At 44.9% G+C, this 27,439-nt stretch overlaps 1 protein-coding gene across 4 annotated transcripts in view; it reads right to left on the bottom strand.

Moving 5' to 3' along the window:
• The window catches only part of ECPAS (Ecm29 proteasome adaptor and scaffold), a 338,465-nt gene that overhangs the window by 95,325 nt on the left and 215,701 nt on the right, over positions 1-27,439 (bottom strand). For all 4 annotated transcript variants that reach the window (XM_029614666.1, XM_029614656.1, XM_029614672.1 and 1 more), the window contains exons 24-27: positions 16,606-16,729; positions 8,099-8,244; positions 6,306-6,360; positions 5,550-5,664 (exon numbers count right to left, since the gene is read on the bottom strand). In XM_029614666.1, the coding sequence (XP_029470526.1) occupies positions 5,550-5,664; positions 6,306-6,360; positions 8,099-8,244; positions 16,606-16,729 (440 nt within the window). The remainder of the gene's footprint in view (positions 1-5,549; positions 5,665-6,305; positions 6,361-8,098; positions 8,245-16,605; positions 16,730-27,439) is intronic.

Here is a 27,439-nt window from a genome sequence, read left to right as displayed (position 1 = left end):
CTCTGGACTGCTCTGTGGTACTACAGGAATGAAAATTAGCAGGTAAGAACTAATTTTCCTTTCCTGGTATGTATCCAGATCAGGCCAGACTCCTAAGCACCCCTAAACTGAGTGGGACCCCAAAAGTCCCGCTCACAGACCACTCTCACCAAAAGTCTCAGATGCCAGAGCCCCGACATCCAATCGAGAATACCTGGCAAAAGTGCGCAACGATTTCCAAGTATGTGCCCTGCAAATCTCCTAAGATACCTGCTGCACCTCGGCCCAAAAGGCTGCCTGAGCACATGTTGCGTGCACCCTCAACCCTTCAGGCCCTGGCCAACCCTTAGATATGTATGTCAAACCAATTGCCTTCTTGAGCCAGGGCACTACAGTAGCCTTAGACGCCTGATACCCCTTCTTTGGCCCATTCCAGAGAACAAAAAGGTGGGTCTGATCTACGAAAACCATTTGTAACCTTCAGATATCTCAGCAATGCCCTCTTCATATCCAATAGCCTAAGCTCTCTAGCATGAGGATCAGAGGAATCCAAATCTGGAAAGGCCAGAAGCTCCACCATCTGATTAACATGAAAAGACAAGACCACTTTGGGCAAGAAGGAAGGCACCATATGCAACAACACTCCTGACTGACATCTGAAGAAAAGGATCCCGACATGACAATGCCTGGATCTTCAAAATCTTCTTGACCGAGCATATAGCTACCAGGAAAACCACCTTCAAAGTCAAGTCCTTCAAAGATGGCCTTCTGAGTGGCTTAAATGGAGCCTCCACAAACCTCTAAGCACTAAATTAAGATTCCATGAAGGTCACGCCTTCCTCACCGAAGATTGCAGAATCTTTGCTCCCCACAGAAAATGTAGAAAATCCGGATGTGCCGACAGAGCATGGCCCTGCAAAGTACCTTGGAGACAACTCAAAGCTGCCACCTGTACCTTAAGGGAGTTATAAGCCAATCCCTTAACTAAACCCTCCTGAAGAAAAGAAAACATGATAACCATAGCGTCCAGAGACTGAACTTCATTGGCAAGATATTAGGAGTCAAAAATCTTCGCAACACGCATATACGTCAAAGACGTGGAGGACCACCAAGCCTACAACAACGTGGTAATGACAGAGTCAGGATACCCTCTCCTTTTCAGCCTTCTTCTCTCAAAAGCCAGGCCATGAGAAAAGTGAGCTGCCTGATCCAAAAATATTGGACCTTGGTAGATGATAGATGACCAAATCTCAGAGGCCCGTCTATGGCCATGTTCACAAGATCTGCGAACCTTGGACGATGAGGCCGCTCTGGAGCCACCAGAATCACCTCACCTGGATGCTTTTCTTTCCACCATAGTACCGAGCCCATTAGAGGCCACGGGGGAAACACATACAGCAGAACTCCCCGGGGCAACAGAAGAACCAGAGCATCGAATCCCTCTGCCGCATGCTCTCTTCTTCTGTTGAAAAAACGGGAGGCCTTGGCATTCAGCCTGGTCGCCATCAGGTTGAGATAGGGATCTCATTTCTTATAAATGAGGCCCATAAAACTGTCCCACTCCCCGGGGTCCAATGTCTTTTGGCTTAGAAAATCCGCCTGAACAATGTGAGGGGCAGCTATTTGCTTCAAGTGCTGTTCCACCCACTGAAACATCTAGGCCTCCTGAGCCACTGCTTGACTCTTGGTGCTCCCCTGCCAGTTGATGTACCCCACCATTGCCACGTTGTCCAACAAAACTCTGATTGGACGCCCGTGCAATCACGGCAGAAAGGCAAGTAACACGATTCTTACCGCTCTGGTCTCTTAATTGATTGATAGAAAAGTTGGTTGGCCTTCGACCACTGGCCTTGTGCTAACCAATCCTGACACACCGCTCCCCAGCCTGAAAGGCTGGCATTGTGGTGACCAATACCCAATCCGGAACCTCCAGTTCTATATCACATTCTGGACTGGCATGTAGCAGCCACCATGAGAGACTCTCCCTGCCTTCTCCCTGCAGCGGGAGCAGAAAATGAAACTCCTCCAATAAAGGATTCCACCTGGATAGAAGAGCCCTCTGGAAAGGCCGCATGTGAGCAAAAGCCCAGGGAACAAACGCTAACGTTGAAGCCATCGAGCCCAGTACTTGTAAATAGTCCCATGCTTTAGGGACCTCCATTGCTAGCAGGAGAGCCACCTGCTCCAATAACTGAGATTCTTCCATCTGTCAGGAATACCTTCCCTGCCTACATGTCAAAGTGTGCTCCTAGATATTCCAGGGTCTGACAGGGAGTGAGATGACTCTTCGCCAAATTCACATCCCAGCCTAAGGACTGCAACCTCTGCAGCACCTTCGGCACTAACTGCAGACAGAAGTCTACTAACTTGGCCCGAATTAGCCAGTCATCTAGGTACAGGTGCACCAGCATTCCTTCCCTTTGCAAGGCTGCTGCCACCACCATCATCACCTTGGTGAATGTTTTCAGCAATTTTGCAAACCAAATGGAAGTGCCCGAAACTGAAAATGCTCCCCCAGAATCATAAAGTGGAAAAACCTCTGGTGCTCCTGTCTGATGGCTATATGCAGATAAGCCTCCATTAGATCTAGAGATGCCAGGAACTCTCCTTTTCGCACCATCATTTATTTATTTATTTAACGCTTTTCTATATCATGATAACAGAGCGCAGAGTCTCCACGCAAACACGGGGAACTTTGAGGATTGCATTCACCCTTTTCAGGTCCAGAATTGGGCAGAATGTTCCTTCTTTCTTTGGCACCACGAAGTAAATGGAGTACTTTCTGGACTGCAGTTTGTCTTGTGAAACTGGAACTATGGCCCCCAACTGCCTCAGATGGTCCACTGTACCATGGACCACTGCTACACACTTAGCGAGCAGACCAAAAGGGGACTCCAGAAAAGCATCTTGAATGGGCGCACCATCTCTTACCACACTCAGGACTCACTGGTCCCTGGTAATCTTGATCCACTCTCGAAAAAGAGCTTTGGATGCCCCCCCGACAGCCAGAACCAAAGAATGGACCGGCCTCGCTTCATTGCGAGAATTTTGCTGCTCCTGTTGCTGCACCTGCGTTGTCCCTGGATGGCCTTCTGCCACCCTGAAAGGACTGACCCCACGACAAAGATCTTCCTGCGAGCTGCCTCGGAGTCCCACCGGGTGCCTTAGCCTGGAGAAATCTCCGCCTGTCTAGAAATCTAGGGCGTGCTAAAAAGTCACCTCTTCCTTTAGGTTTATCTTCTAGCAACTTATGCACCTTGGACTCCCCCAGATATTTCATAATCTGTTAGGTCCTCCTCAAACATCATCTTGTCCTTAAAGGGCAACGCCCCCAACTAAACTGGACCACACATCTGCTGACCAATTTCTTAACCACAGCATTCTTCTGGCCGACACTACTAACATCACGATCCTGGCAGAGGTTCCGATAAGATCATAAAAGGTATCTGATCCATAAGCCACCATGACCTCCAGGCGTTCAGCCCTGCCCACCACCGCCCCTGATATAGCCTGCATCTCCTGCAATTGCTGGACCCAATGCAAAACAGGTCCTTTACATAAGACTGTTAACACACCACCACTCTAATGGCCAAGGCCGAAACCTCAAAAATTCTTGATATGGAGCTCCAGCTTATGATCCTGCACATCCCTCAGCGCTGCCAAGTCTGCTACCGGAATGGTAGTCTTCTTGGTGACCAATGAGACTGATGCATCCATCATTGGAAGAGCTAAAAGCTCTAAGGTCTCCTCCGGTAATGAATAAAGCTTGGACATAGCTCTACTGACTCAAAACGGATTCTGGAGTGTCCCACTCATGATCCACTAGCTTTTTCACAGACTTGTGAAAAGGGAAGCCTTAGCTCGGCCATGCAACCCGTCAAGGACAGGGTCAGTGCCCTCTAAGTCTGATTCCTCCTGCAACACCTTGATTTCTAACTCTTGGCCCACCATTGGAATCAAGGCCAAAGCTCTCCTTGCAGAAAAGCCTCACCTCCTTGGGCTCATCGCCCTCTGTCACAGGCACTTCCTCAGGACCCACATCTCCGGTATCCATATCTGGTGAGCCATTCGAAAAAGGACCTGCCCCAGGAGGCCCTACTGCGGTCATATCAGGGTTATCCAATTCATCAGTGCCCTCCTGAGAAACTCAGAGCACTGCAAGAACTCCTACAGACCTGTGCACTCCCTCCATACGTTTCCTTTTGGACGGGACCACTCCTTCCATCGCAGACCGGGTACCGTATTTTCTGCCTGACCTGGCCTCGTGCTCCACGGCATCCTTTTTGGCCAAATATGCTTGGTGCATTAAAAGGACAAAACTTGTGAAGAGTATTGGGAATCCTCCGTATCCCCCCTCAGGGGAAAATCACCAGCATCTCCACCAGCTGAATTGAGAGGACAATCCTCCCTCTAGACCCCACGGGTACTGCAGGGAAGAGCAGTGAAGGTGATCTCCCTGTTGCACCCGACAAAATGGCCGCTGATCCCACGTCAAAATTTCTCTCCCTCAGGACACCGCAGCAGATCAGGGACCAGGAAGAGAAACTTCCGATGAGCCTTTTTTTTCCCTCTACACACCTGGAACACAGTCCCTGCCTATTTAATCTGACCCGCAATACCCCACAGGCGCAGCAAGCCATGCCTCGCATCATGCCACGAGGTGGTCCCAAAACATGCCGGAGGTCGAGAGAACCCGATTGTGGTTAACACTTACCCCTGTCGGGGAACGCAATTTCCATGCCTCTGATTCACCCGATAAGCCACCAGCACAGGAAAAAAAGGCAGAGAGACTCTTCAAACTTTTTCTCTTAAATTTTAAGTTGTTGACAGAAAACAAAGGATACTTCCCTTGTTCCAGTCAGCAGAAGCAGCCCACCAGTCTGGACCACCATTACCTCATGGGGTTGTCCACCCCATGGCACCTCCGGACGAGTTAACAGAAGGGTCACTAATTCCCTGTTCATTCACCTCAAAATCAGTGGGGATGGCCCCACCAGGACCTCACAATCCCCTAGGAGGATAAAGAGTCAGATCTTATCTTTTATTTATTTCTTTTATTTTTTTTTCTTCAGATCTCTCCATGCTGCAGATTTTGCACCATCTACTATCTGCTGGAGACAGAAAAATACAGAGGGGCTGCAGGTGGCATACTAGGTTAAGTACAGCATCAGTGAAGATTTGTCAGTCTCCATCTGCTCCAGGAGTCTGGACTGATTTAGGTATGTACAGGAGCCCACTTTTAAAGCTTTAAACAGGCCCGCCAGTCTCATTTCATCTAAACAACTTTTCTATGAAATATTTACAAGAAAACACATATAAGAAATGATCCTCTTCACAAAGGATCCAGGCCAGAAATAATTAATGCACACCATGGGGCACTGGATATTGCACCTAGGCCCTGCATCAATCAAGATTTCCTGCATGACTACAACCTGTGCAGCAAGATAATTATTGCTAGACAGAGCCCTGACAAACTGCAACAGGCATAAGACAGGAGAAAAGCAATGCCTAATAAAGCCTGTAAGGAGAAACATTGGTGCACACGTTGAATAGTCAGAGATTCACAGTACCTTTTCCCAGTCATGAGTGTGTCCACAAGAGTGGACACCAGCTCCTGCTGATCTTGTTCACTGCCAAGTTCATATACCAACCCAAGACCTTTCGATGCAACATCTTGGGTAAGTTCTGCAACAGATTGTGTGCAATCAGTCTACTTTTCTCCCACAATAGATTAAGACTGGCACAGAAATACCAATTAATATTTTGGTGGTGTTAATGAAACCTTTGAAAAAGGAGTTAGGCTGATAAATGGACTGACATTTACACAAATCAGTTGAAACACACAGTATCATCCACAAATATCTAAATCTTGTGTCCATGAACAAGAATGGAAAGATGTATTCAGACTATACATTTCCAATTGCATTCTTTACCTCTAGCACGTATTCTCACTCATCTGTATCCATGCCCCCGCACCAGCCCTCAGTCCCCCTCCCCTTCATCTTTTTGGGCTGTCGGGCAAGACCTGGGAACCACTACCAGCCCCCAATCCCCCAATCCAGTCTTCCAGCTGGCAGAATAATTTTCGATTCCTCTTAGGGTCTACTTCATATCTCAAATGTCATCAAAACCTGTCTACCAGTTTCTCCACTGATACTAGGTCACAGAGGATACCTGCCCTAAGGCATTCTTGTGTTTTCCTTTAGTAAAGAACACCTAAAAACAGATGGACATAGACATTTGAACTGAATGCCCACAAAGAGCACAATTGTGTTGTTTTCACAAATTGTTTTTTAAAATGTACAAACTAATATCTTGCTACCTACCATCATTCTCAGATAGAATGGAGACAAATGCACTCTGAATCTCCTTGAGATGAGACTACAAGACAAAACAAAAGGCCAAAAAATGTTATGCTTAAAAATAAGTTAATTTTCAATTTCTCCTGCCTTCCATTCCCTTTTATGAAGTAAATATAAAAGGCAAAGAGAAGAACTAACATGGCAGTCATGTAACTTTACTGATTATGAAGTGAAATGGGGGCTAGAGTTCAAAAACCATCTCAGATCAATTTGTTTTTAGATGTTTACACGAAATACTAAACTTCAAGGAAGATCAAGCCAGCGCCTATAGCTTGCTTTTTGTTCAGTTTAATATAAAGGGCCAGAAACACAGCATTTTACTGCTGCAGGGAGGAGGGAGGATAAGGATGTAGAAGGCCAAAGTCATCTCTCAAATGGCTCTTTTGGTTGCCTCTAGGGCAGTGGTTCTCAACCCTGTTCCTGGGGACCCCCCCAGCCAGTCGGGTTTTCAGGATATCCACAATGAATATGCATGAGAGAAAATGTGCATACACTGCCTCCATAACATGCAAATTTTCTCTCATGCATATTCATTGTGGATATCCTGAAAACCCGACTGGCTGGGGGGGTCCCCAGGAACAGAGTTGAGAACCACTGCTCTAGGGGCTCACAGTAGAGCTGGAAAATAAAGACTCACCTCATGTACCTTCCCACAGCCACAAGGGACTATAAACCATTGCAAGCACTATTCTTCTAATCCAGAATGGACAATGGATACACTATAGAGCAGGACTGTTAAACTTAAACTAGACAGATTTGCCACTGGATGTACTGAAGTACCTGCACTAGCAGAAACGTAAACCGGTACAAATACCAGTGACACAGCAAGTTCTGCACTGTACTTGTAATGTCATAGAAAGGCACCCTCATAACTTAACTCTCCAGAATGGACAGATATGGTATTATGAGACATCTGTGTCTGACGTCTCCTTAACAGTAATCTCTATGACAGACTGAAAAATTACTTGAACTACATTCAGTCATTGGATTCCACTTCTAATTAAATGATCTTAGCTTGCACAAAAAAGAAATCTGATCAAGATGTGCAAGTATTCTTTTATTTGTCTGGCCCCTGTTGCATCCCTGAGCCGGCAGTATCTACGTTTGTCTACAGGTACAAGTCTGCCATCAAAGTTTGAAGTGAAATTCACAGGCAAGTCACAAATAAAATGTTTCCATGGTTAGGGTGTGGATCTTCTTCTCAGTGACCCTTCAGTTTCCTTCACCCTTGTTCTTGGGAAGGGCTGCAGCTTCACTGCTCATCCAGTATTTGATTACCTTGCCAAGTTGTTCAAAACTAAGCCCAATACAAGTGGTCAAAGTGGCTGGACTGAGACCAATCTCTCGCTGCATAGAGATTACAGAGCAAACAGATGGAAATGACTTTTATTCACAACCAACGTGTGCTGGATACCGTCCTATGAATTCAAAGCAGTGGGGTAGAAACAGAAAACCATCTGAGGCTACTTCAGGGAGGAAAAAAAAAAATCTATACTTCCCAGTATCATCACAAGTACTATACAAGTTCTGCCATAATTTCTTATTGCAATCATGGAATCTGCACAAGTTATCACTTAAATAAAAAATAAAAAAAAAAAAGACACAAATGTTTCTTTCAATATCAGACAAACATTTTGCTGTTGGGTCATTTAGAATTCTATTAAAAATATATCATGGTTAATGGGAAAAGCAGTCACTTGTGCAAAAGTGAACACAAAAGGCATGCCTAATTAAAAAAAAATGCATTTAAAAGTTACCTTGATTTCTTTATGTGTACTCAGCTTTTTCACCAGTGACAAGAGCCAGATGCAGGCAGCCTGCCTAATATGTGGGTTGGGGCTAACAATTTGCTTGTTTAAGATCACATCAAGAACCCAAGGGACCACATCGTTCACCTTTATATCTGTATCAATAAGAAAGAGGAAAGCAACAAAACACTCTTTTGTTATTATTGTATCTACTTAAATAAGTCACCAAAAAGGCTGTGGGCACACATATACTCAATTCCTCTCCTTTAAGCACACATTTACTACTTAATCCATGTGACATCTGGAAAAGAAGAAATAGAAAAGAAAGTGCATCTTCTAGAACTGTAGTCAAGTGTCACAGGCTCCAATCGCAGGACCTCCAACGCATATCCAGTGGCTGTCAACGGTGCACTTATAATTCATAGATGCAGCTTAACAAGGCCTCAAAACGTGACTTTGGAAGGAGATGGTAAAGTAATATTTCCTCTGAACCTGAGTGAGAACAGCCTATCAGCAGGTGTGACAATTCAAAATATGCTTGGGACTGATACAGTGTGTTGTGGTAAAAAGCAAGAGAAGGAGCTAACCAGACACTGAATAGGGTCCCAACAGGTAGGGGCATCTGGGCAAGCTGTTAGTAGCGATTATTAGAGAAGGACCCATCATCTCTATATATAATACCCTTAAGCCCTCTGAATGGAGCGAGTCTGTTGATAACCGGTGGTGTATGCATATTTGCTGGGAGTGGGGGGGGGGGTTAGCCAATATACAGGTGGAGTTGATAGGAGGGGGAAACAGAGTGTGCTGGGCTCGGGTTGAGGCAAGCAAGAGCAGCATTCTAGGCTCAGGCTGGGGAAGGGCATCCAAATATGTTAGGACAGGCTGGGGAGATGGGGGATGAAAGTTTCTGGGGTTAGGCTGGGGGAAGAGGTGTTTTAGGATTGAGCTGGGGATGGGGTACAGAATACCAGGCAAGGATTTGGAGAAGAGGAGAGAGTTTTGGTCTCAGGCTGGGGGAGGGGAGTAAACAGGGACCCCCCCCAGGGAATTTCAGAGTTTCAGCTAGTGCTACCGTGTACATCTTTATCTCTGGTTTTTATTAGGAAAGCTGGAACCTGTGACCCAAAATGACCCTTGTTCTAAGTGTTATTATGATGGTCATAGGACAGCCTGACACGTGTTTGCATGCCTTGTGGAGGTTGAAGGGGGTAATACACTGGAAGTTCCTGCCATCTACCTTTGGACCCTGGCCAACTCCTTCCCCATTGTTGCCCGCTCCCCTCCACCTACAAAAAAAAAAAAAGAACCATCTACGTGGAAGAGTGGTGCTCCTGAGGAAAAAAACGGCCAAAAAGAAAAGGAGAGAAGGAAGGAAGAAGTAGGTAAAGGAAGAGAGGGATGATGGGAAGGAGTAGTGGAGAGCGCCTGCTGCCTGCCCTGCCTCATCCGCTGTGCTGTCAGAGAGAAGTAGACACATGCTTAATGTTCTGATTAGTCCAGATGTTGCTGGAGAAATGGGTGCTACTCCTCTCCACCTTGGCCAGTTGTGCCTGCATCCAGGTACAACACTGGGTGTACAGGTTGGAGGTCACACACACCTGTTAATAGTAGTCATGGAAGGCAGTTTCCATTGGGGATGGAGGGGGGCTTATAAGTGGAGCTGTCGCTTAAATCCTACATTCTCAACCACCTGTAGGGTTTGGTCATCTAGGGCAATCGTTTCCCCAGTACACTGTGTCACCACCTTTGATGCTAACTGCCTTTTGCCCAAGCACAGTGATACGGACCACCCACCGCATCTATTCCATAGTGATTTGTCAATGGCGTGGGAGTGGGGCTGCTGGCCTGCAACTGCACTTTGTTGGGTGGGGAAGGAGGCGTTTGGAGAGGTCTCAGGGGATCAGCTTGGGACGCGGATGGCTTCTTTTCCTGCGGCCTTCCAGCTGCTTTGAGTGGAGGATGGGGCTCCCAGACTAGTACCTGCCTCCTTGAAACCAACATTAACAGATATTGCTTTTGCAAGTGATATCGCATAGCACTATTTGAAATCACCTGGACACGATGTTAGGTTCCATATTAGGAACTACCACCCAGGAAAAGGATCTAGGCAACATAGTGGATAATAGATTGAAATCGTCGACTCTGTGTGCTGTGGTCTTCAAAAAAGTAAACAGAATGTTGGGAATTATTAGTGGCCCAGTATCTTTCCACTAGTAATGGATTCCAAGAGTGAAAATATTCAAGAAAACCCCAGACCTCCATACCTGTGATTTTTGGTGGGATCTCTAGGTACTACTGCTGGGGTTGAGGGCAGCGGAGAAGGCCAGGGTCATCTTTCAACTTCCTGCTGTTCCTAGGAGGCTGCTTTTGGTTCTGGCAGCATCAGTTATTGCTTCTAAAGCTATGCTATTCACCTGTGGCTATTTACCAGATATAACACTAGTAACCTGGTTCTCTACACACTTTGCACTTACCAGGCTTTCAGTATCCCCTGCTTCTAAACCTGGAAAATCCAAACATGATTCATCTGAATCACTAGGGCCTTGATTTGCTCTCAACATGTCAAAATGGAAAATGGAGTACTGCACTGGCTTTAGCTGATGCCTCCTAGTAACTTCCCCCTGCTGCTGCCAACCTCTATTGATTAATAATAATAATGATCATAATATTTATTTTTATAGTACTACTAAAAATACACAGCACTGTATTCAGGTACAATAAGTCCCTTCCCTAAACAGCTTGCAATCTAACTGGGTACCTGAGGCAATGGCAGATGCCGTAAAGTGCACCCAACCTAGTGCCTGGGTTTACTTGCAGTTGGACATGCATTTCGTGTACACAATGCGGTAAAGACATAAGAACATAAGAAATTGCCTTACTAGGTCAAGCCCAGCATCCTGTTTCCAAAAGAGGCCAATCCAAGTCACAAGTACTTGGAAAGTACCCAAACACTAAGTAGATCCCATGCTACTGATGCCAGTAACAGAAGTGGCTATTCCCTAAGTCAACTTGATTAATAGCCGTTAATGGACTTCTCCCCCAAGAACTTATCAAAACCTTTTTTTAATCCACCTATCCTAACTGCACTAACCAAATCCTCTGGCAGCAAATTCTAGAGCTTAATTGTGCGTTGAGTGAAAAACAATTTTCTCAGATTAGTTTTAAATGTGCTGCTTGCTAACTTCATGGAGTGCCCCCTAGTCCTATTATCCAAAAGTGTAAATAACCGATTCACATTTACCCATTCTAGACCTCTCATGATTTTAAACACCTCTATCATAACTCCCCACAGTTGTCTCTTCTCTAAGCTGAACATCCCTAACCTCTTTACCCTTTCCTCACAGGGGAGCTGTTCCATCCCTTTTATCAATTTGGTCACCCTTCTCTGTACCTTCTCCACTGTAACTATTTTTTTTTTGAGTTGTGGCGACCAGAATCGTGCACAGTACTCAAGGTGCAGTCTCACCATGGAGCGATACAGAGGCATTATGACATTTTCCATTTTATTCATCATTCCCTTCCTAATAATTCCCAACATTCTGTTTACTTTTTTGAAGACCACAGCACACAGAGTCGACGATTTCAATCTATTATCCACTATGTTGCCTAGATCCTTTTCCTGGGTGGTAGTTCCTAATATGGAACCTAACATCGTGTAACTACAGTCTGGGTTATTTTCCCCTATATGCATCACCTTGCACTTATCTACATTAAATTTCATCTGCCATTTGGATGCCCAATCTTCCAATCTCGCAAGGTCCTCCTGCAATTTATCACAATCCGTTTGTGATTTAACTACTCTGAATAATTTTGTATCATCTGCAAATTTGATTACCTCACTCGTCATATTCCTTTCTAGATCATTTATAAATATATTGAAAAGCACAGGTCCAAGTACAGATCCATGAGGTACTCCACTGTTTACCCTTTTCCACTAAGAAAATTGACCATTTAATCCTACTCTGTTTCCTGTCTTTTAACCAGTTTGTAATCCACGAAAGGACATCGCCTCCTATCCCATGACTTTTTAGTTTTCTTAGAAGTCTCTCACGAGGGCCTTCTGAAAATCCAAATATATTACATCTACTAGTTCACCTTTATCCACATGCTTATTAACCTCTTAAAAAAAATGAAGCAAATTTGTGAGGCAAGAATTCCCTTGGGTAAATCCATGCTGACAGTGTTCTATTAAGCTATGTCTTTCTATATGCTCTGTGATTTTGATCTTTAGAATAGTTTCCACTACTTTTCCTGGCAATGAAGTCAGGTTCACTGGTCTATAGTTTCCTAGATTGCCCCTGGAGCCTTTTTAAATATTGGGGTTACAGAGGCCACCCTCCAGTCTTCAGGTACAATGGATGATTTTAATGATAGGTTACATATTTTAAATAGATCTGAAATTTCATTTTTGAGTTCTTTCAGAACCCTGGGGTGCATAACCATCCGGTCCAGGTGATTTGCTACTCTTTAGTTTGTCAATCTGGTCTACTATATCTTCCACATTCACAGTGATTTGGTTCAGTTCATCTGACTCCTCACCCTTGAAAACCATCTCCAGAAACAGTATCTCCCCAACATCTTCCTTAGTTAACACAGAAGCAAAGAATTCATTTAGTCTTTCTACAATGGCCTTATCTTCCCTAAGAACCTCTTTAATCCCTCAGTCATCTAATGGTCCAACCAACTCCCTCACAGGTTTCTTCATTCGGATATATTTTAAAACGTTTTTATTATGAGCTTTTGCCTCTACAGCCAACTTCATTTCAAATTCTCTTAGCCTGCCTTATGTTTTACATTTAACTTGACAATGTTTATGCTTTTTCCTATTTTCTTCAGATGTATCCTCCTTCCAATTTTTGAAGATCTTTTGGCTAAAATAGCCTCTTTCACCTCACCTTTTAACCATGCCAGTAATCATTTTGCCTTTCTTCACTTTTTTTAATGCATGGAATACATCTGGATTGCGCGACTAAGATTGCATTTATAAACAATGTCCATATCTGTTGTATACTTGTAACCTTCACAGTTGCACCTTTCAGTTTTTTTCAAACTATTTTCCTCATTTTATCAGTTTCCCTTTTGAAAATTTAGTGTTAGAGCTGTAATTTACATATTGTGACCCTTCCAGTCATTAGTTCAAATCTAATCCACAATGCGCATCCTAACCAAAGTGTATCAGATAGTGCCCATCGCATTTAAATTGCATGCAAACGAAGACATTAGCTCTTATTGCCTGATTCAGGAAAGCATGCCCAAGGCTGGGCACAATGCACATTTTCTTATACCAAAAAATTAGCTCGAGTTGTAGAGGTGGAGTAAAGTTTACTTGCAGTCCGGGCTCATGAGAAACATAAAACGTTTGATCCTCTGTGTTGCAATAAATGTGCCCCTTGTAGGGTTGAGTTATTCAGAAAGATTAGTATAAGATTTAGCTGTTTGGGATTAGAACAAAAACTACAAAAATGTTTGTAGGGATTAAAGGCGTGAGGCATGATGATTAGCTAAAGGATACCTTAAAAATTTACAGGTAATTCCTTTATGTTTGGTAAAAAGGCATTGCAGATTTCTGTAACTTCATGTAAACGATGAACTTTTGTTAGTAACGCACAATTTAGAAAGTCCGTGCACCCGATGCAATATACTTCTGAATGCCAGAAAGGCACATTTCTCTCTAGCATGCCCCTTTTGTACTCTGCTTCAATTTCAATCTCATTAGAATATTTCATCAGATGCACAGGGAACGTGGATGCCAGTGCATTAGATGCCCATGTCTTATTTCATTGGCCTGATAGTGACTTCTTCAAGGTCACAAGGGGCATCGCCAGGAGGATCTGAATCCTGGCTTCTCTGGTCCTCAGTTCATTGCTATATGCACTAGGCCACTCTCTCTCCTCATTCTTGCTCTGCCTTTGCACATACTAGCAATAGAAGTGAAAGCAGGCGGATCCTACTTCTATTTCTGACCCATCCTGTATCTGTACCTGATTTCCCCCTCTTAAAAATAAAATCCCACTGCTATCATCAATATCACTGCTGGTACTAGTCATAGCTCTTACTGATACAGCGTTCCTTTGGAGCAGGTTTCCGGTCACTTCCATTCTCATGACTGCCAATCAATGCCCCTGACATGACTAACTAAGAAACAGGGTGTTTTATAGTGTTACAATGTACACACAATGTCCACACAGACAGTAACTTTTGTCAGAAAAAACGGTGTACTGCTACGATTTCACTAACTTACACTGTATCTACTGCTGCTATGTATGTCATACAATACACTATCAATTTTGGATAGAGAGCAAATTGTCAGTCACAGCACAGCATATTCTGAAAACACAATCACTTTTCATAAAGAGACACAGTCTGCTCATAGCCTTGCTGACATATATAATTAAAAATAAGAACTTACCGATTCCTTCTAGTAGTACTACTGCAATGCACACTAAGCACAAGCAGCAGCATAGAAGTGTACTGAACCACTGAGTGACAGCACATTATCCCTCAATTTATTTTTTCAACTCAACTCTGAAGCAAGGAGCTTCACAACCTGTGTGCTGACTCTCTAAAATGAATCACAAAACTGACTAAAAACAAATGATAATTCAAACTTAACTGGTTTTTTCCCCCCAAGTTGAAAATGAAAGGAAAAACAAGCTAGGATAGGCTGGTTGAAAAACTGCTTGTAAGTCATTGGTTCTGCTCCTTGCCCCATCCTTCACTGGTTTCTGGCAGCCTTAGACTAAGTTAAAAAATGCATTGCTTTATGCTTCCCCCACAGACTTTAATAGCAACAAAACGAAAAGCAAAAATGGAAACATTTTTTTGTTTTTAAAACTCCTTACGCTGTGATATTTTCACTGTTTTTCATTTCATTTTTTAAACGAATACGCATCTCTGGCAATGCACAGGTGTGAAGGGTCAAAAGTAAGGAGTGATAAAACTTAGATGGGGAAAGACATTGAGATAAGAGGCAAGACTGGAGGGCATAATAGCAATGAAAAATAAAAGTAGTATCTCAGACTTTTCCATTTACTTCAGCCTCCTCCCTTTCAGCTGAGTTCTTCCTCTATACAAGGAGCATGTAATTCTTATAGCACTGGCCAAAGGGAGACAAGTTATATGAATACCACTCTAGGAGGAGCCCTAAAGTACCTCCACCAGTCTGCAACAAGGGAGAGGGATCCCAGGAGATAAAAGAGTGAGGGGCTGAGAGGTAGGAGAAGGAAGACATGGAATCCAAAGCAGGGCAAGAAAGAAACTTAATAGAAGGCCGGAGAAAGAGGCAACATTTTAGGGTTATATATATATATATATTTTTTTTTTTTTTTTATTATGACTCTTAATTTAAAAAGTTTGACTATTGTTTTAAGCAAGACCTTGCACTTATGAGTGTTTCTGTCATAATCCCCGGTTATATTAACTAATCACAGCAGATAATTGTTTATTATAATACACCAACAGAAGTGGGAGGAAGAGTCCTTAAGGGCAGATGACAAAAAGAAAACGTCCTTTCTAAAAAAGACTTTGGTCGAAGCTTCGTGCTCTTTAGTGATACCGCAGATATAGGACAGGCTTTTTCACTTCAACTTCAGTACTTATGCCTCACAGAAATGTCCCCAAACCCACAACTCAGTACTACCCAATGCTAGTTGTTGAGCTACTAGATTGGTCAAACTTTTGAACTAAGTCATAAGCATTGCTCCCCTTTAGTGGGGTTTCCCATTTCTCCGAAGCTGGGCTCAGACAGAGAATGATCACACAATGATATTACATGGAGCCAATTTACTTCACGCAAACCGTAGACAAATCTGCCTCTGGGACCATACTTGGTTAACCCTGAACTTTGGAGATTTCAAACGCAGTATTTGGGGGCGGGGGGGGGAAGGTGAATCATGTAAAGCTTGAGCAATTTTATGCATTCCTCATAATCCTAAAAAAAAAAAAAATTTAAAAAAATTCAGTGATCGAAAGATCTGTAGTTAGGAACCACAGGAGGGGGAAAAAGCAGAATCAAATGGTACAAATGTTTAAAGATTAACAAACACCTGTAAAACAATCGCGATAATGATGCCGATACCCTCCATCACTACTCGACCAGAGGACTCTGTTCACCCCCTCCCAGCCTGACCCAAGGACTCGCTTTCCTTCTGCTGCTCCTATCTATTTATGGCCTGGCGTTCCTCAGGCTCTCTCCAGCCTCAGGTAAGACCCTTGTGTCTACCTCCAAGTCCTGCATCCTAGGGAAGTATTCCACCCCAGCATCTCTCTGGTGCCGCAACCCCATACTCTGCAATGTACTCGTGCACGGGAAGGAACACTGCACCCACTCGGGAGCCCAAGCCACGCGCTAGTATAGTCCCAGAGAGCTGAGCAGATTCTACACACAGAGACTAAGAAGATTCAGTGTGGCCTGCTGCTGACATGCCTCTCTGAAAGGAAAGGATAGAATATCACTGGCTGACGTATAAAAAGATAGGAAAAGAAAAGAGCCTGCTAATGCCACACCAAATACCCACCAGCAGGAGGACTGTACTCTTCCTCTGCAACCATCCAAATGTCGCGAGCTGCCGCCGAACTCGTTCCTATGGCAGCACTAGTGATGGCTTCACCAACGGTGAACTGAAGCTCGATTTGTTTTGCCTACATAACAGAAAAACACAATTTAAATTTAAAAAAAAAAAAGTTTTCTTACCCTCTCCCCATGAAGGGAAAAGGGGATTCAATCTGCTAGAAAATCACAAGACAGTTGTTTTATAACATTGGGGTATTAGAAAGAAGAGACTGATATACCATTTATCTTAGAATAGGATTTCCCCAACTTTTCTGATGCAAGGGGCAGATTGGCTGACCATCTAAATGGACATCAATCGGCTGGCAGAGCTGGGAGAGACTCCTGAAGAGTAGGGGAAAGGAGGAGGAGGAGGAGGTCTCTCCTATGGCTGAACAGCCTGGAGGACTTCTCCGATGCTCAAGTTCAGAGGAGGATGGGGACTACACACATTATTCCCCCCCACCCCACACACTTCAGGAGTCTCAACCCAACACCTCCTAATGTTTTAATTACAAGAGTTATGACAAAGTTATAACCAGAGCAGGGAAAAGTAAAAAAATAAAAAATAAAAAATCAGGTCTACTTATTCTGACCCAGCATGGCAATTTCTTATGTTCTTATAACATAAGAAATTGCAGTGTAGCCAGGGGCTAAAAATACTTACATTGGTGGCAGTGGAGGCAGATGCTGCCCCTTTAAGTGGCTTGGTGCTTCCAGCAGCCTTCACGGCTCCATAGCCAGCAACCTGTTGGTTTTGTTTATTTACAGAGCCAGAATGGGGACAGTCTTGGACACAGCAGAGCCCAATGTTCATGTTTAAGTCTCAAGCATGATCGGCTGTTCAGTGCCAGCAGTAGTAAAGAGCCAAAGAGTGCCAGTATCTGTCTCCGCACCCAGAAGCAGCAGCAGTGTGTAGCTGTTGTGGGGCCCCAGAGTGAAAAAGCTACCAGGACATTTTAGGCCTGGTGGTTTACAGAGGCTGTCCCACTCATGGCTGGTAACAGGGCATAAGCTGGCACCTGTGTGGTTGCAGAGAGCAGCTGCAGCATGGGCCTGCTTCCTTCCTCAATAACTGCCACTCCACAGAATGCTGGTCCACGGATCAGTGGCTGAGAAACGCTGTTCTAGAAATTAAAACAAAGCCTCGGAGGTACCCATAGGTGTTGGAATGGGGTTGATAACTGAGGCTACAGCCAGACCAACCTTGGGCAGGGTAATATTTTCAAAAACTTAGAGTCTTATAGTGCTCTTTCCATATGCAAATGCTTCTCTGCAGGAACCTGGTACTAAAGAATAAGAGAGAGTGCAGTCTTCACCCGGCCCCTTTCTGTCCCAGGCATCCTGTCTCCCTCTAGGTGATCCTGCCCCTTACGAATAGCCAGTGCAAGGCAGATGTTACATGACTAATTTCCACGTGGCCTACGAGCTGGCTGCTCAAAAAAGAGGTGAGGATGATCACCATGTGTAGAAGTTGCATCCTGCTGCCAAACCTGCAGGCCAGCAACAGAGCCATCGAAGTAAGAGATCATTCTGCAGCCTCTGCTGGACCCGGGAGTTGCTGAGGTCATCACCACTAGCAATCGCTTGCAGAGATCAATGGGATGCTGGGCAGGAGGTGGAAATGAGAGAGCTGGGGGGAGTGCAGGGGGGGGGGGAAGGAGGCAAAAGGAGGGAGGATGGAGGTAGGGGGAAAAGAGGGGATTAGCAATGGCATAGGAGGAGTTATGTTGGACTGCTGAGTCCATCCCCCCCTGCATTATTTCTGAGAGGTGTTAGGTAACAGAACAGTCTCCAATCCCCATAATAAAGATGGCTGGGGCTTGGCTTAGTAGAGGATGAAATGCATTTTTGTAGAGCATACAGAATGTCTTCTTGAGGTTTCCATTTCAGTTTTTGTCTGCATATTTGGAATTTCTGGTCAACTATTGAGAAATTACTACTTACCTGATAATTTCCTTTTCCTTAATATAGACAGATGAGTTCAGGACCAGTGTTTTTGTACCTCTATCAGCAGATGGAGAAGGAGCAAACTGACGTGCCACTATATATACTCTTGCAGTGACATCAGCCTGCCAGTATTCTCGATTAAAAACATATAACCATTTCAATATTCAGCCAACATGAAACACAGAGCTCAGACAAGAAACACATTAACACTAGTCTAGGGACTGGAGGAGCACTTACCAGTAACCCCTGAAACACGTAGTCACCCAGGAGGATTATAACAAACATATGGCAGCCAAAGACGGGAAGCTGAACTTATCTGTCTACATTAAGGAAAAGGAAATTATCAGGTAAGGAATAATTTCTCATTTCCTGGCACTTAGATAGATGGGTTCAGGACCAGTGGTATGTACCAAAGCTACTTCCACGGTCCTTTCAAAACCTCCTGTGAAAAAGATTGAGTCCTCCCGGGCCTGCACATCCAGACAATTTAAACCTGGAAAAGGTGTATAAGGAGGACCACGTCGCAGCTTGGCAAATGTCGTCGGGGGAGATCAATCTAACCTCTGCCCATGACAATGCCTGAGCCCTAGTAGAATGAGCCCTAACCTGGAGTAGGCAACGGCTTTTCAGCAGCCACATATGCGGCTGTGATTACCTCCTTAACCCAGTGAGCTACTGTAGCCTGCAAAACCAACCCACCCTGTTTACCTCCACCATGAAGGACAAACAGGCGATCTGTCTTTCAGAAAGGCTTTCAGATACTTCAGGACATGTCGCTGGACATCCAAGGGATGCAACAAGTGACATTCCTCTGCATCTTCCTTGTCCAGAGAAGGCAAGGAAACAGACTGATTCAAGTAAAATTCCGAGAACACTTTAGGCAAGACAGAAGGAACAGTATGCAGTTGAATCGCTCCTGGAGTCACCCAAAGAAACTGTTCCCAACAAGACAAGGCCTGCAGCTTGGAAATTCGACGTACAGAACATATCACCACCAGAAACACCGTTTTCAAGGTAAGTGCAAGGAACATAAGAACATGCCATACTGGGTCAGACCAAGGGTCCATCAAGCCCAGCATCCTGTTTCCAACAGTGGCCAATCCAGGCCATAAGAACCTGGTAAGTACCCAAAAACTAAGTCTATTCCATGTTACTGTTGCTAGTAATAGCAGTGGCTATTTTCTAAGTCAATTTAATTAATAGAAGGTAATGGACTTCTCCAAGAACTTCTCCAATCCTTTTTTAAACACAGCTACACTAACTGCACTAACCACATCCTCTGGCAACAAATTCCAGAGTTTAATTGCGTGTTGAGTGAAAAAGAACTTTCTCCAATTAGTTTTAAATATGCCACATGCTAACTTCATAGAGTGCCCCCTAGTCTATTATCCGAAAGAGTAAATAACCAATTCACATTTACCTGTTCTAGACCTCTCATGATTTTAAACACTTCTATCACATCCCCCCTCAGCAGTCTCTTCTCCAAGCTGAAAAGTCCTAACCTCTTTAGTCTTTCCTCATAGGGGAGCTGTTCCAATCCCTTTATCATTTTGGTCGCCTTTCTCTTTACCTTCTCCATCGCAACTATATCTTTCTTGAGATGCGGCGACCAGAATGGTACACAGTATTCAAGGTGCGGTCTCACCATGGAGCGATACAGAGGCATTATGACATTTTCTGTTTTATTCACCATTCCCTTTCTAATAATTCCCAACATTCTGTTTGTTTTTTTGACTGCCGCAGCACACTGAACAGATGATTTCAATGTGTTATCCACTATGACTCCTAGATCTCTTTCTTGGGTGGTAGCTCCTAATTTGGAACCTAACATTGTGTAACTATAGCATGGGTTATTTTTCCCTATATGCATCACCTCGCACTTATCCACAATAAATTTCATCTGCTACTTGGATGCCCAATTTTCCAGTCTCATAGTGCAATGGTCGAAAAGTAGGACCTGCCAAAAAATCCATTACTAGATTAACACTCCATAAGGGTACCGGTAACCAAAATGGAGGATGAAGATGTTTCACTCCCCTCAAGAAACGGGCGACATCAGGATGAGACAATCAGGATTCCCCATTCACTTGACCCCTGAAACAGGCAAAAGCCACTACTTGTACCTTTTCAAAGAATTAAGGGCCAATCCCTTTATTCAACCCATCCTGAAAAATTCCAAAATGAGCAGGACCCTAATCGAATGAGGAAACACTCCTCAATCCTCACACCAAGCCTCAAACACTCGCCAAACCCATACATAGGCTTTGGAAGTGGAGAATTTTTGTGCGTGTACCAAGATGGCAATCACCGCCATAGCAAAACCACGCTTCAAAAAGCAAGCCCACTCAAGAACCATACCATAAGACAAAACAGTCTGATCTTTGTGAAGGACCGGTCCCTGCTGCAAAAGATTCCTGTGTGCCGGAAGACAAAGAGGGGAGTCTTTCAGGAGTCTTTGCATATCTGCATACCATGGTCTCATGGGCTAATCCGGTGTTATCAAAAGCACCATCCCCCTGTGGCCTTCGACCCTCCAAACTATTCTGCCCAACATGGGCCACGGAGACAAGGCATACAGTAGCTTGTCCTCCGGCCAGACCTGCACGAGGGCAATGATACCCAAGGACCTCTGATCTCTCCTTCAACTGAAGAAGTGAGGCACCTTCACATTGTAAGAAATCGCCAGCAGGTCTAGGAACAGAAGGCCTCAGTGATCCACTATCAGCTGAAACATCTTGTCCAACACTATTTATTTTAATTTATTTATTTGTTTTTATATACAGATATTCAAACATAAGTATCACATCGGTTTACATAATAACTTAAGTGATAGTGTGACCACAGGTCATATTATCTTTACATTGTAACATAGTAAAAAACTGCATCTACGTATTGCTCTAACAATTATAATATTAGTACATTGAATAACAAACACGACTTAATTCTTAACATTATAACGGCTGACGTTATTGTGAAAAGTATGGGCCTTTGGTTGGAGATGTATTGAGATCTCTAGTGGGTTATGTGTGGGGTTATAGAGCTGGTTGATTGAGGTTGGATCTCAGTGGTGAGGGTTAATTGTTGGTGGGATAGGCTTTTCAGAAAAGCCAGCTTTTTAGTGCTGGGTCCAGACTCTCCCTGCTCAGAAAGTCTGCTCTTACGTTGTCTTTTCCTGCAATGTGAGGCAGAGGTCTCCTGAAAATGCACTTCCGTCCATTCCATAAATTGGTCTACTTCCTGCGACACTTGCTGGCTCTTGGTTCCTCCCTGCCGACTGATATAAGCCACCGTCCTAGCGTTGCCTGACATTACTCAGACTGCTCGACCCTGCAATCTGCTGCTGAACTGCAAGCAAGGCAACCAGACCGCCTGGGCTTCCAGTCAATTGATGCTCCAGAGTGATTCTTTTGTATGCCAGTATCCTTGCACCATTAGTTCCTGACAGTGAGCTCCTCAACCCTGGAGACTGACATCTGTCATGAGTACCAACTAGTCAGGCGAGGACAGGGAAACTCCCTCTCTGCTGATCTGCTTGCAAACACCACGGGAGGTGAGAGCAAATTTCCATCGGCAAGTGGGGCCAAATTGAATAATCCTGAGACTGCAGGTTCCAACGAGACAGCAGGGAGCGCTGAAGAGGACGCATATGCGCTCTTGCCCACGGCACCACTTCCAGGGTTGCCACCATCAACCTGAAAACCTGTAAATAGGACCACACTGTCGGGCATATAGTGTTTACTAAGAGATGCATCTATAACATTGACTTCTGAGTACAAACGTCTGGCAGGAAAACTTTGCCCTGCCTCGAGTCAAATCGAACACCCAGATAATCCAACGACTGAGATGGCTGAAGACTGCTCACCACTCAACTGAGCTCCTTCAACAGGGAGATCACCCTACAGGTCACCTGGTGGCTCTCTTCCAAACACTTGGCTCGAATCAGCCAGTAGTCCAAACATGGGTGTACTAGGATTCCATCCTCTCTCAACTCTGCTACCACACCACCCTAACCTTGGAAAGTTCTGGGAGTGGTAGCCAGACCAAAAGGCAGCGCCCAAAATTGATAATGACACCCACTAACACCGCGAAATGCAGAAAATGTTGGTGCTCAAATCAGATGGGAATATTGGAAGTATGCCTTGGACAGATCGGTGAGGTCAGAAATTCCCCCAACTGGACTGACATTATCACTGAGCATAATGTTTCCATGCGAAAATGAGTCACCAGCAAACAACTTGACTGAGATCAAGGATGGGATGAGAGGAGCTCTTCTTGGGCACAATGAAATAAATGGAATATCGTCCCGATCTTTGAGACATAGGTACTGGACCCACAGCACTCAGACTGAGGAGCCTTGACAGTGTAGACTCCACTGCCTGCTTTTTCTGCGGGGAATGGCAGGGAGATATTAACACATCCCGAGGAACACAGAAAAACTCCTGCGCATATCCTTCTCGCATCACCTCAGGACCTAATGATCCAATGTGATCTTGACACACCTCTGATAAAAGAGAGAGAGGCATCCCCCTATCTCTGTTCCCAAGGATGGGTCGGCAAACTTTTGTGAGGCTCGGGAAAATCCACTACCCAAGCCCGCACCTTGCTTGGGCTGTTTTGGACGAAAGGGCTGAGATCTGCCAATAGGCCCTCTGAAAGGTCATCCCTCTGTAGGGTCGAAACCACTTTGAGCCCATGAGACAACCCCTCATACCAAATGGGCAAGGCAACTGCTTCTTATCCTCCGGCACCCGAGGAACCGGAGATTCACCCCACTTACACTGGCCAGTTTCTCCAACTCACTCCCAAAACAAGAGTGGGCCTTTAAAAGGCAATTTTGTAAGATTAGCTTTGGCAGTCACTTCGGCCGACCAATTTCGCAGCCTTAACTGACACCTGGCCACTATTACCAAAGTCACTTTTCTGGCCGAGGTATGGACCAAATCACAGCCTGCATCTGCTACAAAGGTGGCGGTGGCGGGCTCCATAACTACTCTGGAATTCACTCCAGAATCAACCTCCTGAGAGAGTAGCAGACAAGAGCAAGCCACCAGGGAACAACAGGAAGCTATCTGCAATGTCATTGCCACTGCTTCAAATACTTGCTTAAGAATGGCCTCAATCCTCCTATCATGCAGATCCTTCAAGGCTGCTCCTCCCTCCACAGGAATAGTCTGGGAAATCAGAGCTGGCAATCCATCTCTATGAAAGAACCGCAACAGTCCTATATGGTTCCAGTCCTGGAGGAATTTCCCCATCCTTCCAGAGATTCAGGATCTGCCTCATCATCAGTGCCATCCAGATTCCTGTCAGGAAAGGAAAATAGGTTCTTAACTGCTAATTTTTGTTCCTCTAGTACCACTGATCAGTCCAGACTCCTGGGTTTTGCCTCCCTGCCAGCAGATGGAGGCAGAGAAAGCTTCTCTGACACTGTATATAGCCCAGTGTGCCACCTGCAGTCCCTCAGTATTGACCTATACCCAAGCCAAGATGACAACAATAAATTTCTAAGCAAACTCGCTCCCCACCAACGAGCTGGAAGAAGGTGAAATTGCCCAAAAAGACAATGGAAAACTCATTTCCCAAAATTTAACATAAGCAATCAGCATTGAAAACCTCCAACAACTCTGTACTATATACAAAGCAACAGTACGAGTGGCAGACTCCCCCCCCCCCCCCCCAATAAATGGGCGAGTCTCTGGATTGATCTGTGGTGCTATAGGACTGAAAATTAGCAGATAAGAACCAAATTTTCCTTTCCCTGTATGTACCCAGATCAGTCCAGACTCCTGGAATGTACCTAAGCTCCCCTTATCTTGGGTGGGATGTGAAGAGTTCCACTTGTAGAACACTCATTAAAGTACCTGGAAGCTGGAGCCCCAACATCCAAGCGATGTTTAGCAAAAAAGTGGGCAATGACTTCCCAGCAGATGTCCAAAAAATTTCATGCAGACACCCCTGCTGTGACTCAGCCCAAGAAGTCACCTGAGAACACGTCTAGTGCGCCCCTAACCCCCCCCCCCCCCCCCGGCAGCAGGTGTCCTTTAGAAATTTAAGTCGACTCTGATCACTTCCTTCAGCCGCCGCACAATTGTAGCCTTAGACAACTTATTTTCCTTCTTTGGACCACTCCACAGTACAAGAAGGTGCTACAGTCTACAAAGAGGTGATGCAATCTATGGAAATCATAAGTGACCTTTAGATACCTCAATAATACATGCGTCCAATTTAAGAGCTTAAGCTTCCACACATGTGGTGTAGAGGAATCCAAATCCATACCAATGTCGCTACCTGGACACTCAGAATTAAAGGGCAGTCTGTTGACTAGAACCTTTCTGTAGCAAAGCCAAAACATGTGACACCATAGCCTGAACAGACTAAAGCTGCACTCCGTCAAACGGCAGACCAGGACTCTAAGACCCTCCAAATTTGCACATACGTCAAGGTGGAAATAACTGCTTAGGTATATCACCTCCATCTCAGTTGTCTCCTCTCAAAAGTGAAATCACGAGACAGAAGTGAGTTGCCTGACCCAAAAATATTGGGCCCTGGTGGAAAACAGTCTACTAATGTCGAAACTCAGGGGCCAGTCTATGGTCATGTTGATCAGATCTGGGAAGCATGGACTATGTGGCCACTCTGCAGCTACCAGGATCATATTGCCCTTGTCCACCAGAGGCCACAGAAGAGAAGACAAAGAAGAATCTCTCGAGTCAATGGCAACACCAGAGCTCTGATTCCTTTGTACTGGGTTCTGCTCAGGGGCTATAAAACCACAGCCCCTTGGTATTCTCTTTGGCTGGAATATCCCCATCTTCTGTGAATGAAACAAACATCGCTGATTCCAACAGCTCCCATTCCCTGGAGTCTAACTTTCTCAGACTGATAAAATCTGCCTGAACGTTGTTTATGCCAGCGATGTGAGACACTGCCAGCCGCTCCAAGTGCTGTTCTGCCCAGATAATCAACTCCCAGGCCTCTCGATTCGCTGCCTGATTCTTTGCTCTGCCTTAACAGTTGCTGTAGTCCACCTTTGTCACATTGTCTAAAAGGATCCATACTGGCAAGCAACATGAAATGCACCGCTCTCGTCTAACTGATTGATAAGCCATGACGCCTCCTGTTTTGACCACTGGTCCTGCGCCAACTGATTTTGCCATACTGCCCTCCATCCAGAGAGGCTTGCATTGGTGATTGTTATCTAATTCGGAATCTCCAATTCCACACCTCACTCGAGATTGGTGCAAGTAAGCACCACAAAAGACTCTCCCTGGCTTCCCCCTCTAATGGAAGAGGAAGATGAAAGTCTTTTGATAACGGATTCCAATGGGAGAAGAGCCCCCTGCAGAGGTCACATATGTGCAAACGCCCAATGCATTAATTCCAATGTCGATGCCATAGAACCCAGACCTGTAAATAGTCCCAGAACCCTGGGCACCAAAAGCTCTAGCAGAAGCCTAATTTGACTCTGCAATTTCAGCAATCTCTCTCCTTGAGAAACACTCTCTCTGCCAGTGTGCCAAGCTGAGCTCCCAGATAACTCCAGAGTTTGTAAGAGGATTAAATGGCTCATTTCTAGGTTCACCACCCATCTTAGAGACTTCAAGGGCATCGATACCTTTTGTACTGATTGTCAACAGTGGTCATTTGATTTTGCACAAATAAGCTAGTCATCCAGATACAAATACACCAACACACCCTCCTTTTGCAAAGCAGCTGCCCCCACACTACCACCTTGGTGAAGGTACATAGAGCAGTCGCCAGCCAAAGGGAAGGGCTCGAAACCGAAAATGTTCCCTTAGGACCATGTGCCTCAGGAATCTCTGGTGCTCTGGCCTGATGGCTATGTACAGATATGCCTCTATCAAGGCAAGAACTCTCCCTTGCATATCGCCACTATGACGGACCTCAGAGTTTTCATGTGGAAATGGGGAACCTTGAGAGCTGCATTTACCTTCTTTATATCCAATATCTCTTGAATTGGATACGGGGGGAAAGAAACAGGATGCTTAATTTAAAATTGACCTCCGGCCATACTAAGCGTGTTCAGGGTCTGAACCAACAAACTCAGCAAGACATCTCTGTGAAAAAAAGAAAAAATCTGAGCAGAGTCCAAAGCAGCTCTCAATCTTATGCAATTTCTCCCTCTTCTAGAAGTGAGAAAGAATTTCCCATCGGAATCATCTGATGTCTCATGATCCACACCCCCTTGAACATTACCAGGGTCAGCCTCTCTGTGGCATTTGCCCAACATGACTGACAAATGGGAGGCCAGAGCACATGATCCTTACATAGTAGGTTGCTTCGCCTTCTATTGGCACCCCTACAGAAAGGTCTGCAGACCCTGGAAACATTCCACCCAGGAGGAGATGGATGGATCTATACCAGAGTCCATAGGCCTAACCTTGCTATCTCCAACTTCTCTCAGGGAATCTTCTGCCCTCAGTAACAAGGAAGAAGAACTGACCATTGCCTCGCCTCCCAATCCACTCCTCCTCCAGAGACAGCATAGGCAGAGGGGATGTCCCAACAAGGACAAAAGCTGTAGTAGTCAAATTGCTTTGAGCATCTAAACAGCGCTGACAAACGAAGAGAGTGAGGACTGAATTGCTATCAGACAGCAAGCCTCATAGATAGCAAGGCGCTTGGAACTGTTTGTCCCCGGCACCTAGCTCTCCTGAACTTTGGCTCTAGTTGGCCTTCTGTGTGCACACTAATGTCACCTGGGCATAACACACAACCCTCCAGGATGCACACAAATACATGCTCAAGACTATGTTGTGGTCATACACGTGCACAAGCACATACACAAATACGCGCTTGTAAAGGCCATGGTCATATGCGCACGAGTAGCT

The sequence above is a fragment of the Rhinatrema bivittatum genome, chromosome 1 (genome assembly GCF_901001135.1).
Source record: "Rhinatrema bivittatum chromosome 1, aRhiBiv1.1, whole genome shotgun sequence".
In the NCBI taxonomy this organism is placed as follows: domain Eukaryota; kingdom Metazoa; phylum Chordata; class Amphibia; order Gymnophiona; family Rhinatrematidae; genus Rhinatrema; species Rhinatrema bivittatum.
The sequence above is the reverse complement of the archived record's forward strand: the minus strand, read 5'-3'. Positions and strand labels throughout refer to the sequence as shown.